The 14,716-nt window shown below is 52.8% G+C and overlaps 1 protein-coding gene across 9 annotated transcripts in view; it reads right to left on the bottom strand.

Annotated features, from left to right (window-relative positions):
• TRRAP (transformation/transcription domain associated protein) overlaps positions 1-14,716 on the bottom strand; it is an 89,297-nt gene that overhangs the window by 33,914 nt on the left and 40,667 nt on the right. For all 9 annotated transcript variants that reach the window (XM_065923801.1, XM_065923807.1, XM_065923806.1 and 6 more), the window contains exons 32-46: positions 12,682-12,801; positions 12,326-12,445; positions 11,812-11,976; positions 11,536-11,717; positions 11,154-11,352; positions 10,585-10,713; positions 7,733-7,999; positions 6,429-6,635; positions 5,217-5,375; positions 4,994-5,128; positions 4,636-4,746; positions 3,622-3,768; positions 2,028-2,241; positions 1,353-1,478; positions 540-686 (exon numbers count right to left, since the gene is read on the bottom strand). In XM_065923801.1, the coding sequence (XP_065779873.1) occupies positions 540-686; positions 1,353-1,478; positions 2,028-2,241; positions 3,622-3,768; positions 4,636-4,746; positions 4,994-5,128; positions 5,217-5,375; positions 6,429-6,635; positions 7,733-7,999; positions 10,585-10,713; positions 11,154-11,352; positions 11,536-11,717; positions 11,812-11,976; positions 12,326-12,445; positions 12,682-12,801 (2,428 nt within the window). The remainder of the gene's footprint in view (positions 1-539; positions 687-1,352; positions 1,479-2,027; positions 2,242-3,621; positions 3,769-4,635; positions 4,747-4,993; positions 5,129-5,216; positions 5,376-6,428; positions 6,636-7,732; positions 8,000-10,584; positions 10,714-11,153; positions 11,353-11,535; positions 11,718-11,811; positions 11,977-12,325; positions 12,446-12,681; positions 12,802-14,716) is intronic.

Below are 14,716 nucleotides of genomic sequence, written 5' to 3'. Positions count from 1 at the left end.
TCCCCAGGACGCTTTCTCGCCAAAACTAGAGCTCCAGAGTGTGAAGTACCTCCTGGCTCTGACCGCACCGCCTTGCCAGGGCGGCCCAACAGCCTCCTCACAAGGCAGGGGACGACAGAGTTAACGGGACCAGGGGTTTGGCCAAGCCCTGAAGTCACGTGCACGGCCTCAGCGGGCCGAGAGGTGCAACTCCCACAGTTCCCCTCCCCACAACACGTCACCCAAGTCCCAGAGCTCACAGCTCGGGTCTGGACCCTGAGACTTCATTCTTCAGAAACAGTGGCTCTGATTACGCCATCTCTGCTTATAGCAACACTGTGAGATTAACTCTCATCAAGTGGCAAGTGTTCCTCAAAATCTCTTCATTCTTACAATCACAATCTTCAAAAGCAATTTGTTTTAAAAGAGCGCTTGACTCTGGTAGTCAATGAAATGCTCAGAATCTCTCTGTTGAGAGCAAATGATGATGAACATGAAAGCAGGGCGCAGTGGAGCTACCAATCGCGGCGGCCCTGAGGCTGCCCGGCCCAGCGCGTCACCTGAGGCGGCCTCCGTGCTGCCCGAGGCAGCCTGTGGGCTCAGGTGCTCGCGCACCATCTTCTGCAGGGAGCGCATGAAGACCGAGATCAGCCTGTCGATGTAGCTCGGGTTGTTGCTGCAGGCGGACTTGAGGATCATAAGGGTCCCTGGAGGGGATAGAGCGCCAGGGGGTTTGAGTCTTTAAAAGCTGAGTAATTCACAAAAATGTCAATTACTCCTAAAAACATTTAAACAACATGCTAGACAAAAACGTGCTATTTTTGACAAAAGTACAGATTGATCTGAAATGTCACGTTGCCGTTGAGCCTGACACAAGCCTGAACTGCTTGAGTCCACTTGTGTATGGCTTTTTTCCAACAGTATACACAACGGCGCTGCAGGATCCTCAGTCAGCTGAACCCGTGGACGCGAGACGGCCACGCAGAGAGACCCTGTACAGACACTAAGGCCGACGACACTCACAAGATGACTTCCCCTGCTTCGCCTGCATGGCGTCGCTGCCCCAGGCCCCATGTGTGCGAGAGTGAGCTGTAAATGCCCCATGAAAGCTTATACCATGGACCTTAAACAACCCTGGAGGTGGGGGGTGGGAGGAGCACATGTGTCTGAGGCAGGAGGAAGCTCTGAGGCTGGGTGGGGGTCTTTCATCTCCAACACCCCAGGGGACCGTGGCCTTGGGTGCACTCGGCCACGTGCAGACACTCTCAACAACACATGGGCTCAGAGCTCCTCCCGACACGCTGTGCCCTTCCCAGAAGGCAAGCCCGTCCAAGTGAGCAGACAGGCGTGTGCCAGGCAGGACACACACTCACCGAAGAGCTGGGAGGGGTTGGCGCTGGTGGCCTTCTCATAGTTGGTGAGCCCCTCATAGATGACCTTGCCCACGGCCGCGTACAGGCACTCCAGCTCCTCGTACTTGGAGGCCACGCTGGAAGTGCCTGAAACAGGAGTGGGACTGTGGGGTCAGGGTCCGGCTGGCAGGCCCAGCCTGGCTCTGAGAGATGCTGACTCTCCCCAGGCCAGCACAGAGCTTCGTCTGGGACCCGCGCTGACCCTCACCCCAGGAACCGTGGCTCCCAGTTAACGGAGCTCGGTGACCACCTTTCATGTCCCCGAGCCTCAACTCGACCCCCTAAACACAAGAAAAACATGCCAAAATTCTATCCTGCCAGCTGTTTGATGCTTGACCAAAATGCTTTAATCGAACTTTCCTTTAACCTTACGGAAACGGTAATGTTTAGCTGATGAAGAAAAACTATCTCCCAAGTGGCCAAAAAATGTAATGCAAAGACTTTGACTGTGAAGTTATGTCAACCTTCCTTTTCTAAAAAGAAAGTTTCATGGTACAAAAAAAAAGCTTGGATGATAAAATGGCTCATATGGCAAGCGGAGGAGAGGGGAGTGCTCTCAGTAACAAGCTCTGGGCCCACCCAGCCATGCGGAAAGAAAAGAGAGAGAGGGGGGCGCAGACGGCCACAGCCACGTACTCGGCTCGGTGGGGAAGAGGCTCATGAGGCGGGACAGCAGGCTGTGCACGGCCCGCAGCACCTTGGTGTTCCCGCACGTCATGCAGGCGGCCACGCCACGCTGCAGGGGTTTGAAGCTGCTCAGGATGGCCGGTGGCTGCAGGACGGTGAGCAGGAAGCTCAGCACTTCCAAGCCGGTGCAGATGTTCCCATAGTTCACCTGGTTCGGCTGCTCCTGCAACGGGGGACACGGGCCATGCGCGGATGAGACAGCACGTGAATGCTGGCGACAGGAGGGGGCAAGCAAAACCCAAGCCCCGTGCCACTGAGCACTCAGGAGGTGAAACCAAAAAAAAAAACCCAGAACCACGGAGGGGTGAGCACGTCAGGCGTATAAAGGATCACCATATTCTGTGAACACAGCAGAATTTCACAATCTTCCTTTCAATAAATTCACCTAAAGTATTTAGTCAAACTTCCTTTAAAAAGTTCACGAAAAACATTAGTATTTGGCTTAAAAAGGCAACTGTTGCAATAAATTTTGCTTTTCTCCTCTCATGTTTTTAGTTCAACTACATACATCCTTCCAAAAGGAAGTATCCTTGAAACTGTGTATAGTGAAATCAACTTATATTGTCACCACTAAAAAACAAAACAAAACAAAAAGAATAAAATAGAGAATAGAGCACCAAGGTCCACAGTAAGGATTTAAGTTGGGCTTCAGGACACTTGTGTCTGTGGTTCACACATACACGCCCTGCGTGTGCACTACTCCGAGGTGGACCCTGGGGAAAAGGCAGAGGTCAGTGTGAGCAGACCCACTGCTCTTGGAAAATATGAACCTGTGAAGGGGCTGAGCTTGAGTCAGCTCAATCAGAATTGACTAACTCTGATAGGAAAATAATTTGACCTTTCAGAGAGAAACAGATGCAAGAAATCTGCAGAGGATGTAGCAGTGAAGCCTAAGGCTGGAATCAAAGCACTCGCTGCGGACCCAGCGGGCCTCCCACTCTGGAGCTCCGCTAACACAGGTCACCTGTGGGACCTTTCAAAACACTTGAGCAGCAACGCTCATCTTTGCAGCACAAAGTAATAGACCTTTACCGCAGGTTTAAAAATCTTGAAACGGAAAACTTCCGGGTTTCACCAGAGACCTAGACAAACTGAACTGCGTCCTGGTAACAAGATGGATAAGGCAAGAGAGCAGCTTCTGCAACCTCCGAACAAATCACAGGATCGCAGTTTTTACGGGAACAAGAACGTCCAAAAAGCCATCAAAAGATCGGCGCTTGGGGCTCTCTCTCAAAACCCGACTAAACGGTGCTGTGCTCACTATTCGATCTGTATTCAAAAACTCAACTGTGTTTTAAAGACTGTTGACTAAGTCAGTTAAGCATGTTTTATTCCGGGCTAGCTGGTGGGTTGGTTTAAGAAATGAGTCTGTGAAAGGCAAGGGCACTACTCTGCTTCCAAGACTCCTAGCTCTACCCGGGGTGGAGGAGGAAGCACGGCGCTCTCCCCTCCTCTGCCAGCGGCCAGAAGAGCAGTGGGAGGGCCCCGACCGACAGAGAGGAGCGGGCTCAGGGCCCACCCGTCCCGAGGGCCCCGCACCTACCACACTCATCAGCAGCTTGTCGAACCACTGCAGCTTGAGCTCCGACTTGGCCCACATGTCTGGGCGCAAGGCTGTCTTCAGGAGGGTCACACACCGGCGGGACAGCACCTCCCCAGGAGAGCCCGCCGCGCTGGTGTTGTCGTTGACCTGGAAGTTCACTGGGGTCAGGCCCGAGTTACCCTGCACACAGGGAGGGCCCAGGCCACTCGCCCGCCCTGGCCACCCCGCACCCAGCCTCTGCCTCTGCTGGGACCCCGCCTCCTCACAGCGGGTCAGCAGTTACCTGCACTCATTTGTGTGACTGAAGCGGGGCATTGGGCCCTCCCCAGCCGTGCCCAGCACGCTGCAGTGCTCAGGGGCGGATCGGCTGATAGGCGGGTAGCCTGTTTCCAGGACTTAGAGATCCTCGATAGTGTTGTGAAATAGTGTACACTACTTTTTAATAGTGATAAAACTACTTTGTGAAGGAACTCTCATTTACAAAGGTTTCTTTGAAATATAAAAAGGAAGTTTCAGAAACAGATTGCCAACAATGGCATGAAAATATGTTACTGATGTGAACGGTAAACAAATGCAAGTTACAAAAAAAAAAAAAAAACCCAAATGCAAGTTACAAGGCATCTGAACCACTGAATGTTGTCCACTACTTGTGTGGGCTTAGTTATCCCCACACCCTCAGGACATAGGCCACGAGAAAGTCAAGTAATCCAACCCGGGGTCACCGACCACCACCAACATGCTATTAATTGTAAGACAGACACTATTTTATCACACTGATGGGAAAAAAAGTTTTAAAAAATCCTATTATAAAACACAGGCAGATTTCAGGAACATCAGCATGTTACTAAACAAATCAAATTTGGTAAGAAAGAAACGAACTACTACAGACGAGCTCTCAGACCTGGTTTGTCTATTTCTTTTCTGACCGAACAGTCACAGACTGTCGAACTCGCTGAGTGTACCGGGCAGCCTTCGTTCAGAAGGCCCCTAACCTGAGACGCGCGGATACCACACCTGACAGGCCACGCGGATGAGGAAGTTCACCACGGTGTCCGTGTGCTGCTTGTCGATGGGCTTGGCGAGCAGGGAGTCTGCGCCCGGCAGAGACTGGCTCCGCCCGAACACCTGGAGACGCGGGGAGAGCGCTCTCAGAAGCGCGGCCTGGCGGCGGCCCCTGTGCCACGCACCAGGGCACCCCCGGCAGACGGACGAGCAAAGCTGTCACAGAGAAGGAACGGGGCCCGAGCCACCCCTGAAAGGGAACCAGGTCCAGGAAGCGGGGATGCGGCCTGGTGGGGTGTGGCGTTGGCGCCCGGCCCGCATTCCGAGTCTGGATGAATGAACCGCTGGTGGCCCGGACCCGCGCTCTCACCGCGCTGATGGCGCCCGTGGCCGTTCTGAAGCGCTTCACCTCCTGCGCGGAGTCCACCGACAGCCCTCTCTTGATGGAAGACGAGACGGAGGTGACGCCTTCTCCACTCGAGTTTGGGTCCATGTCTGAGTCGGGCTGAAAGAGACGCACCCGCACTTGCCTCTGCCGCCCGCGCTCCGGGGAGAGGCGCGGGGAAGGCCGGCGGGAGGCGCTGCCGCCCTACCTGCTGGTCCTTGATCCGCTGCAGCTCCCACTTGATGACGACCTCCGACAGGTCCACGGCCAGCCGCCTCTGCTCGATGGTGACACTGGGCGTGAAGCCCAGCCTCTGCATGGCGCTCACCATGTGCTGCACCAGGTGGTGCCGCACGGGGTAGTACACCTGTGGACACGGGCCGTCACGCCAGGGCCGCCGGCACGCGCACGCACCAGGCGCGCACGGGCACGCAACCCGCCTCTGCCTGAGCACGCGACCCGCTTCTGCCTCAGCATGCGACCCAAACTTCCGCCCGAGCATTCTGAACCTTGACTTAAGCTAAGAAATCTCTCAGCACCTTCTGTAAGTATGTTTATCACGCCCCCTTCATCCACTGAGTTCCAATACAAAAGCGTGTTTTAGCTTTTAAGGACCATCTTTAGAAAATGCTGAAATACTGAATTCTTGTTAGGTAGGCAAGTCCAGTGACATGTATTAAACTTAAGACGATGTCATAAAAGTTAGCCATGCCAAGAGGCAAATTCCTAATTCTAAACAGCTGACTGTAAAAGAACGAACTTTTAATTCAATCCTTTCTCCTCCACCCAAAAATCTATGAAAAATAATCTACATATAAATAAATACAAGAAGAAGGTGATTTGGTTATAGAAAAGGAGATGCCAGTGACCTCTTCAAGAATTGATGACATTACTTCCCACCTTAAAGTAACAACTCGCCTGTATTCACAGATAACTGAATATGGCTGATCCTTGAATAACACAGGAGTTGGGGTGCCCACCCTCCACAAAGTCAAAAATGCGACTATAGAGTTTACAGTCAGTCCTCTCTATCCATGGTTCCACCTCCATGGATTCAACTAACCACAGATCATGTAATATTACAGTATGTATTTATTGAAAAACATCTGCATATGAGTGGATCCACACAGTGCAAACCCTTGTTGTTCAAAGATCAAGTGTACTTACAAGAAAAATGTTGTCTTAGAAAGAAGCATATATACCTTGGACACATCCACTAAACTACAGCAATTTCCATGTTGTAAGGCCACACACATACTCATACTAATCTATAGAGGAGAAATACCTTCACTGAAAGATGAGGACAACCTCATTATTGCAGAAAAATGAAAGACGAGGGAAACTTCAAAGCAAATGCGCGAGAATGTATCAGTATCTGCTCTGAGGCCTCCACGCCCACCCACCCGCAGCACGTCCCCACCTTGAAGTGCTGCACGATCAGATGCAGGATGTGGACCAGCTGCGGGACCGTGTGGCCCTCCTCCACGATGATCTTCCTCGTCCAGTGGGTCAGCATCTGGTGCCCGTCCTCCATCCGGGCAGGCACTGCCGGGGTCAGAATGGCCATCGCCTGCCTGACAATGGCGCGCGCTTCCATGGCGTGCGCCTTGAGAAGACTGTGGAACACCTGAGACAGGACAGAAATTCTCAGTAAAGATGAAGGCTTTAACAAGCGAGATGAGAACAGTCACTCAGAAACAAGGTGTTATTTCTGCAAAAACAATTTTTAAACAATTCCTTGGAGCTCTTTTATTAGGAAAGTGCGTAGTAGTGAGTTTCTCTTCCATTAAGTTTTGATCCATGAAAATGTCTGCTCTAATGTTTTCTGAGCACCTACTATGTGCCTGTGCTGGACTAGGCTCAGATGGTAAAGAATCTGAGAGACACCCAGGTCTGATCCCGGGTCGGGAAAATCCCCTGGAGGAGGGAATGGCAACCCACTCCAGTACTCTTGCTTGGGAAATCCCCACGGACAGAGGAGCCTGGCAGGTTACAGTTCATGGGGTCGCCAAGAGTCGGACATGACTGAAACGCACACATGCACACATGAGCAAGCCCCAGCTCCTCCAGCGTGACCAGCACAGAGGCGGTCAAGGCACAGAGATAGTGGACAGGCCAGAAACAACAGGACCTGCTAAGCCTGGGTGCCTGGGGGGGTCTCTGGCCCAGAGAAGTTCCCAGGAGGGCAGGGTCAGAGGAAACAATCAAGTGTGACTCAGAGGACAGGATGAGAGCCACCCCCAACCGGCTGCTCAATGCGACAGACAGGCTAGGTGCTCAAGCGCAGGATCACACTGAACTCTGACACAGACAGGGACGAGCTCTGTCGGAGTCATAGAACTCATAAGCAGGAGAAACCCAGGCTGCCTGACATCAAGGCCCAAACCCACTGAGCAACACCGGGAACGTGCTCGAGATGATCCACCCGGACAGAGTCAGGAGACGAGGACCCCAGAGTACCTGCTGTCTGACTGCAGCTAACGAGTGGGCTGGGGCCCTGGACAGACACACCTTCAGCAGCAGGCAGAGGAGTGGGGGGTGGACGAAGCAGACACCGTGTTGTTTCAAAAGCAAGGCTGAGAGGAAGGGGCGGACAGAGCAGGGGTGGCGGAGGGTGAGGATGAATCACAGGGGAGGATTTAGTCATAAGACGACGGCAGGAGGAACCTCTGTAAAGGCACCAGGGAAGACGACGAACCAGGAGGAGGCTACGCGTGCCGGTACCTGCAGGACGATCTTCTTGTGGATGGCGAACTTGGCGATGATGTGGGCCAGCAGCAGGTGCCCGCTGTACTTGCAGGCGGGGTCCACGCAGGCCTTGGACAGCAGGCAGGGCCACGCGAAGGTCATGAGGCGGCGCAGCTTGCTGTTGCGGTTCTTATTGTTGTCGTGGATGTGGTGGGGCGCGTGCTCCACCAGCAGCGTGGCAAACTGCAGCAGGTGGATGCGCAAGGAGTCCAGCATGTCCGCCTGCTTCTCGGGCTCCAGGACCTGCAGGCGCAGGCATCAGGGGGCGCTGCTGGCTCCGCTACCCTTGCCGCACGGGGCACACACGAGTCTGCGCCTCCGCACACACATGCGCACACACACACACTATAGCATAAGCTTTCGCACACGCACACACATGCTAGACACACCTCTGAGGGGCACTCACAAGCCTACACCTTCACACACGCATGCGCATACACACACTATACACATTCCTCCCAGGGGCACTCATGAGTCTGTGCCTTCACACACGCACGCACACACACACTCTAGACACACACCTTGCAGGGCATGCACGAGTCTGCGCCTTCACACATGCGCGCACACACTCTATAGACACCTACCTCCCAGGGGCACGCCACAAGTCTACACCTTCACACACACACACTTACATGTGCACACACACCCTCTATACATGTACAATTCTGCTACCTCCGTACCTCTCTGGAGCACTCCACAAGTCTATGCCTTCACACATGCACGCATACACATACACACACTCCATACACAAACCTCCCAAGGGTCACTTGACAAGTCTATGCCTTCACACATGCACTCACACGCACATACCCTCTAAACACATAGCATTCTGTACCTCCGTACGTCCCAGGGGCCTTGACAAGTCTACACATTCACACACATGCACACTATACACAAACCTCCCAAGAGTCACTCGACAAGTCTATGCCTTCACACATGCACACACACACTCACACCCACATACCCTCTATACACATAACATTCTCCTACCTCCATACCTCCCAAGAGTCATTCAGCAAGTCTACACTTTTGCACACGCTCTCTATACACATAATATTCCGCTACCTCTGTACCTCCCCAAGGGTCAGTTGGCAATCTACGCCTCCCCACACACGCACACACACTCACTCATATACATGTACCCTCTACACACATACAGCGTTAAGCTTTATGGGGATGGACTCAGTGACATCACATCAATTTTCCTTTATTACGTACAGATTACAAACTTGCTGAATTTATTTCAGTGTTGAAGAGGGAGGAGGCGTAGAAGCTGGAATGCAGGGGGCAGGGGGCGGTTTGAGCCCTCCCACACATTAGACCCATTTTCTCAATTTCCAAGTAACTGACCTTTTTTCCCTAGTCAACAATTATTAACTTGCTTTTTAGTATTATTAGAAAATGTTACCTACTCCCAAATTCTCTATTCTCAAAAAAAAAAAAAAATTACACTTTTCCATACAATCAAGGGTCTGACAGATTCCTCCATGTGTTTCAAGGATGTAAGAGAAATGTACACAGAGGAAAATTCTACCTGCCTCAGTGGAGTCACAGACCAACCAGACTGTCCAGTAAGAACCTCACAACCTTCTGCCTCTCAGACCTGCACCGGAAGCCTTCCACGACAGCTGTGTCGTCACTGGGGGCCCTTTAGCCCCCAGCTCCCGTCCTTGGATCTGCGGCTTCACAGAGGCCCTTCCCAGGGGCGCCAGCCTGCCTTGCGCCATCGATCCTCATCCACACTCGAACTCCCGGCCCACACTGGTGCCAAGAGGCAGCATGTGACTCCAGGACGCAGCCCAGAGGGCAGGCCATGGCAGGGCCCGAGTCTGGGTCTCCATCTCCCCATAGCTGCCCAGCACACGGCAAGTATCAGTGTGTGGACCAAAAACCATTCCTTGGGCTCAGTTCTCCCCCAGGAGGATGGGGCTGGGGTCAAAGCTGCAGGAGGAGGCCTGTCTTAAGACACAAAGACCATGGAAAGCCTGGCCACGTGTCCTGTGAACAGCCTCCCCTCTACTTGGACCCCAGGCTGGGGGGTGAGGAACCTACTCTATTCTTCCCAAAGGCGGTAATTCATGGGCCACACAAACAATGAAGTGAAGGCCCATGACGAGTGAAGGTCGTCCATGGTCACAGCATTCAACCAGCAACCGTGCCCAAACACTCGGCCCAACCGCCTCAAGGCAAACTCAGCATCCGCTGGTAAAGTGCACCAGCCTGACCACAGAGCACCGTGGGAAGTTCTCAAGCAAACACTTGATTCCCAAAGCCTCACTCGCGCAACCTGCAAACGCTACTGTGCACGAGCCAAGACCCAAGTTAATTTCAGACATCCCACTGCCGTAGCGTTTCATGAATTTGGCAGCAAAGGGTCACGGTGGCAACTGGGTCCAGTCTCACATTCTCACCAGCTTTCAGTAGATTCTTTTGCAAAAAGATCATGAAAACACTACTGACTGGCAATAGGGATTTCTGCAAAACCACCGCGACATGTGAGTTTTCAACGTGATGTATTCTGCTTCTCACTGAAATCAATTAATGTGGCAAAGTTAAGTGATTCTACAGTGAAGTTGCCTTAATAAGTTCACTAGTAAGAATGAATGCAATCATGAAAAATGAAAGCAGGGAAATAACCTTATTTCGATGAATCCAACACACACACACCCCCCTCCCCCACTGTATGTGGTTCGTGACATCACCTTATTTCAATGAACCCATCACACACACACACCTCCTATGCTGTGCGTGGATCATGATGTCACCTTATTTCAACGAACCCATCACACACACACCCCTCCCACACTGTGTGTGGTTTGTGACGTCACCTTGGTAATGAACACACTGGTGATGCTCTCAGGGTTATCGCCTTCTGGATTGGGAGGTCCTAGGAGCTGCTCTCCTTCTCCCTTCTCAAAGCTGTATAAGAAAGCAGGATTCAAGATATGCTGCAGAACCTACAAAAAAATTTTAAAATGAAGGAGAAGGAAAACAAAGCCAGGCTCGCTCTCGCTCACTAGGCAGAACCAGCTCAGTCCTGCTGCAGCATCCGGTCAGAACTCAGTCAGGGGTGCAGCTAGCAATCTTGTCTTTGCTTCCAGTGGCAACTGCAAAGGCAGGTTAACAACTTGAAGAAAAGAGACAGCAGACTCGGTCACTCTTCTCACATCAAACAAGTTGTTTTTATAAAAACAAAGGAACTAACACACCACTCGTCAGCACTGGTTCACAGCTGGACCTGCCTCATGTTTCTCAACAATGAAACTTCCTTCCTAAACAGCCCAGACTGCTCTTCCAATGCCAGGAAAGACACAGCAGACCATGAGCAGAGCGCCCTGGCTCCCGAGAAAACTAGCTCAAGCATCGTGGCTTCTCCTGCAGCAACAGAGGGACCCACCTTGGCTTTCAGCTCATCTCCGAAGTTGGGGTCATTGAAATCCACAAAGCGAAAAAACAGGGCCCGTTTCTGGGCGATATTGTAGTTTTTGGGAATCTCCTCCTCCATGTACTCCTTTAGGAAGGTCATGTTGCAGAGGAAGCGACCGGTGAAGGCCCGGAGCAGCTGGAACAGCAACTCGATGTCTCCGTAATTCTTCCTGCGTGTTCGAAGGAGAGGGCACGTGACACCACAGCCAATGCCGTAACTGCCAGGGACATCCGACCTGCCCCCCAGCTGCTCAGAGCCACAGCCCATGCTCTACAGGCCATGCCCACACACACTCAGGGACCCCCGTGACACACGGCACAGGAAGAGCCCACGGGGCCCCGGGTGCACCCACTTGCAGTAATTCAGCAGACAGTAGGCCAGCAGCTTGGGCTCCTTCCAGTTGGTGGCCGCCATGTTCTCCTTCCGGTGTCTTTCTTGAAAGGTTTCACTGACCCACACGCGCCTCAGCTGGCTCACCAGGGAGTGCTGACTGGCCAGCCAGGAGTCCTCGTTTTTAACGATGATACTGATGATCTGTCAAAGAGGAGACAGGTGAGGACACCGGCAGGACTCCCCCTGTGTCCCAACGGCACGCTCGGGGCACCAGCCGTGTGGGGAGCCGCGCTACCTTGACGGCCTGGAACTGCAGGTCCAGCCGCAGGGTGCTGGTGCTTGGCGAGCCGGGGCGCACCGCTGTCTGGGTGCCGCCGGGCAGCAGCAGTGTGATGAACCGGTTGGGGTTGGCCGCCAGCACGTCTCGAAGAGGTCTGGCATCTTTGTGTTTTAAGAAACTCTGGAAACAAAACAAAGAGCTGTCTTAGGCTAATCAAAACCCACAAACTATTTTAGATGATATAAACTCTAAGGTTCTTCCTAAATCTCTTGAGATAGACCAAAAAAATAAAAAGACTATAAAAGTACTCTCTTTAGAAAGTGCTTTTTAGACACTTGGTTTTCATAATCTGAGCAGCTCATTTGTCCATTAAGATCAAAGTCCTGCAAAGAAGGATTCCCAGACCTGAGCTTTTCTCAGTAGGACACGACAATGTGTCTAATGCTCAAGTTATACCAGAGAAAAATAAAACCTCAACAGTGAACTACAAATTTCAGACTGTCAAGCCGCACCCCAGCCCGGCTCCCACCATAAACATGCGGCTCCACTGGGGGTCGTTCAGCGTCGCCTCCATCATGAACAGCTCCACCGTCTGCGAGGGGTGGCGCGTCAGGAACTTGATCAGAGGTTCTCTGAAGGGACTGCCAGCCTGGAAGACACGTGGTGAAACCTGCACCTTCCGGGGCTCTGAGACGTCTCTGCTCCAGTGACCGCCCACGGTTCCGTGTGCACCTTCTCCCCTCGTGAGTGCAGTGCACGCTCCGTAAGCCAGCACGAACACCCCACACCTTCCCCTGCTAGATTAACCCAGCTGAAACATGACCCTGAAAACACTGCCTGTCGAAGACGGAGGAAGAATGAGACAAGCCCGAGCTTGGCCTTTACCTCGATCAACATGGCCCGTTCGGTCTTCATCACGACCTCTAGCAAAGGCTTGACCAGAGTCTGGGGTGCAGCTGGGATCAGATGAAAAAGGTTTATGATGGCAGAGCAGATTTTCATCTCCTAATGGAGAAAGCCAGAAGTTAGAAAACAAGCCAATTCATCGCGCCAGTCAGAGGCATCAACGTCACCACAGACCCTGCTAGGCTCTACTACGTTCGCAAGGCTCGCCAGCAGAAGCAGAGTTAACATGGAAAAAGCCACAACTCGCCAACCTCAGCTTCCAGCTGTGGCCGGAGGAAACGACCTGCCCTGGGCTCTCAGCGGAGGGCGGGGTCACAGCTGGTGACACTGCCACGTCCGCGTGCCCACACACTGACCAGGGTCGGGAGTGACCTCTCGGGCCGCCGAGATGAGCCCCCCCCCCGAGGGGGGGTCGTGCCTGTTACCTGAGCATTAGGGGTCCCCCACGTGGCCATGACCTCATGGGGTCTCCCCAGTGCAGCAAGTTCTGAGAGCACAGACTTCTGCTGCCCCTAAAACTCAGCCACAAAGTCCTCAAAACATACGGGAAGTCTTTAACCCGGAAATTAACTATCAGCGGGAATAAGTGACTGACTGCAGGACTAAGAATTTGTCAAGCAGGCCTGAAAACAAAGCTGACAAACTGCTCCCCGGAATCACGTGAAAAGTGGACTGCTTGGAGCCCATCACCCCGACTCTGCATTCTCGGCGTCAGTTCCCACAGTTTTGGGTCCGCCATTCAGGCCACGGGGGCGGAAGACGCCCTGATGTCCCTCGTGGGTGGGGGGCCGGGTATCCAGACCCCACTGCGGTAAAATGGGGATGGTAAGCGCCGGTCAGGGGCACCGGGTCCCGGGGGCAGAGGAGAGAGTGCTCAGAACACCTCTTTAAGTCAAGAGGCCAAACGTGAGAGGGGTCAGAAACTTGAGAAGCATCAGCTCACCTCACCCCCGGCCTCCCCTGGAGTGCCCGTCTCCAGTGTTTCTGAGTTTGGGGGCAGGATAAGTTAGTTCGATCCTCAAGTTCGAATAACCTTCTAAAAATGGCACTTTCCTCTCCAAGGCGTTGGTTTTCAAAGCCCTGTCACGGAACCACTGCTGGCCCTCGCGTCGCCACCAGGAGAGGCGGCAGGAATGACAGGCGTTACCACCCCCGTTTTACAGAAGAGGCAGCGCGGGGCTGCGCCGCCCTCCCCAGCCACCAGAGGGCGCTGTGCGCGGGAGACACACACGGGGGACTGGGTGTGGGCAGGGCCATGTGAGGCAGCTGCTCAGCCAGACGTGGGCAAGGAGGAACTAGGCCTCCCAATTTCTAACAGGCCTCCTGCATTCTTTGCGGTGTCTCCTCTCAAGAGGTTGTTAGATGTGTGAGATCATACAAACTGCATGAGAGCAAAAACCCGAGGGAATCAGAAAAATTGAGATGTGGCGATTCTAGCGTGTGGGAAACAGAAGAACTTAGAAACTGGCTTAAAAAGGTCCTCACGGGAAACATGCGTGGCCCCCGGACAGTTCACGGCAACGGTGGTACTGATACAGGTCCGCCACAGACAGACAAGTACGCTCACTGCACTCAGGCACGACACACTCCGTCCACCACAGAACCACAAGTCACGGCAAAACCAAGGACGAGGACAACCCCTCCTGCACCTCCACTGGTTCTCACCTCTACCCCTTCCACGGCAGGCTGAACCAAAACAAAAATTACAGCATGAAAAAAGGCAACGCAAAGGTAAACAGAACAGAAAAGAAAGGAAAATATACACTGTTCTTCACAGTGCAAGTCATAAACTGACTGTTAATAGGTTGTTCTCACCTCAAACTGACAGAATGGAGACAAGGAGCATCTCCCGCACTCTGAAATGCTCTCCTGAGGATGGGGAGGAAAATCATCTTTTTTCTATTTATGTTATTTACACAGAACTTCCCGCACACTCAAAAACACAGTCAGGGTTATTGGGGGAAACAAGACAGTGAAGACACAATTGTCAAGAAAGCACACAATAGTTAACAGA

Source organism: Muntiacus reevesi, chromosome 2 (assembly GCF_963930625.1).
Source record: "Muntiacus reevesi chromosome 2, mMunRee1.1, whole genome shotgun sequence".
Taxonomy (NCBI): Eukaryota; Metazoa; Chordata; class Mammalia; order Artiodactyla; family Cervidae; genus Muntiacus; species Muntiacus reevesi.
This window is presented reverse-complemented; position numbering and strand designations above follow the sequence as displayed.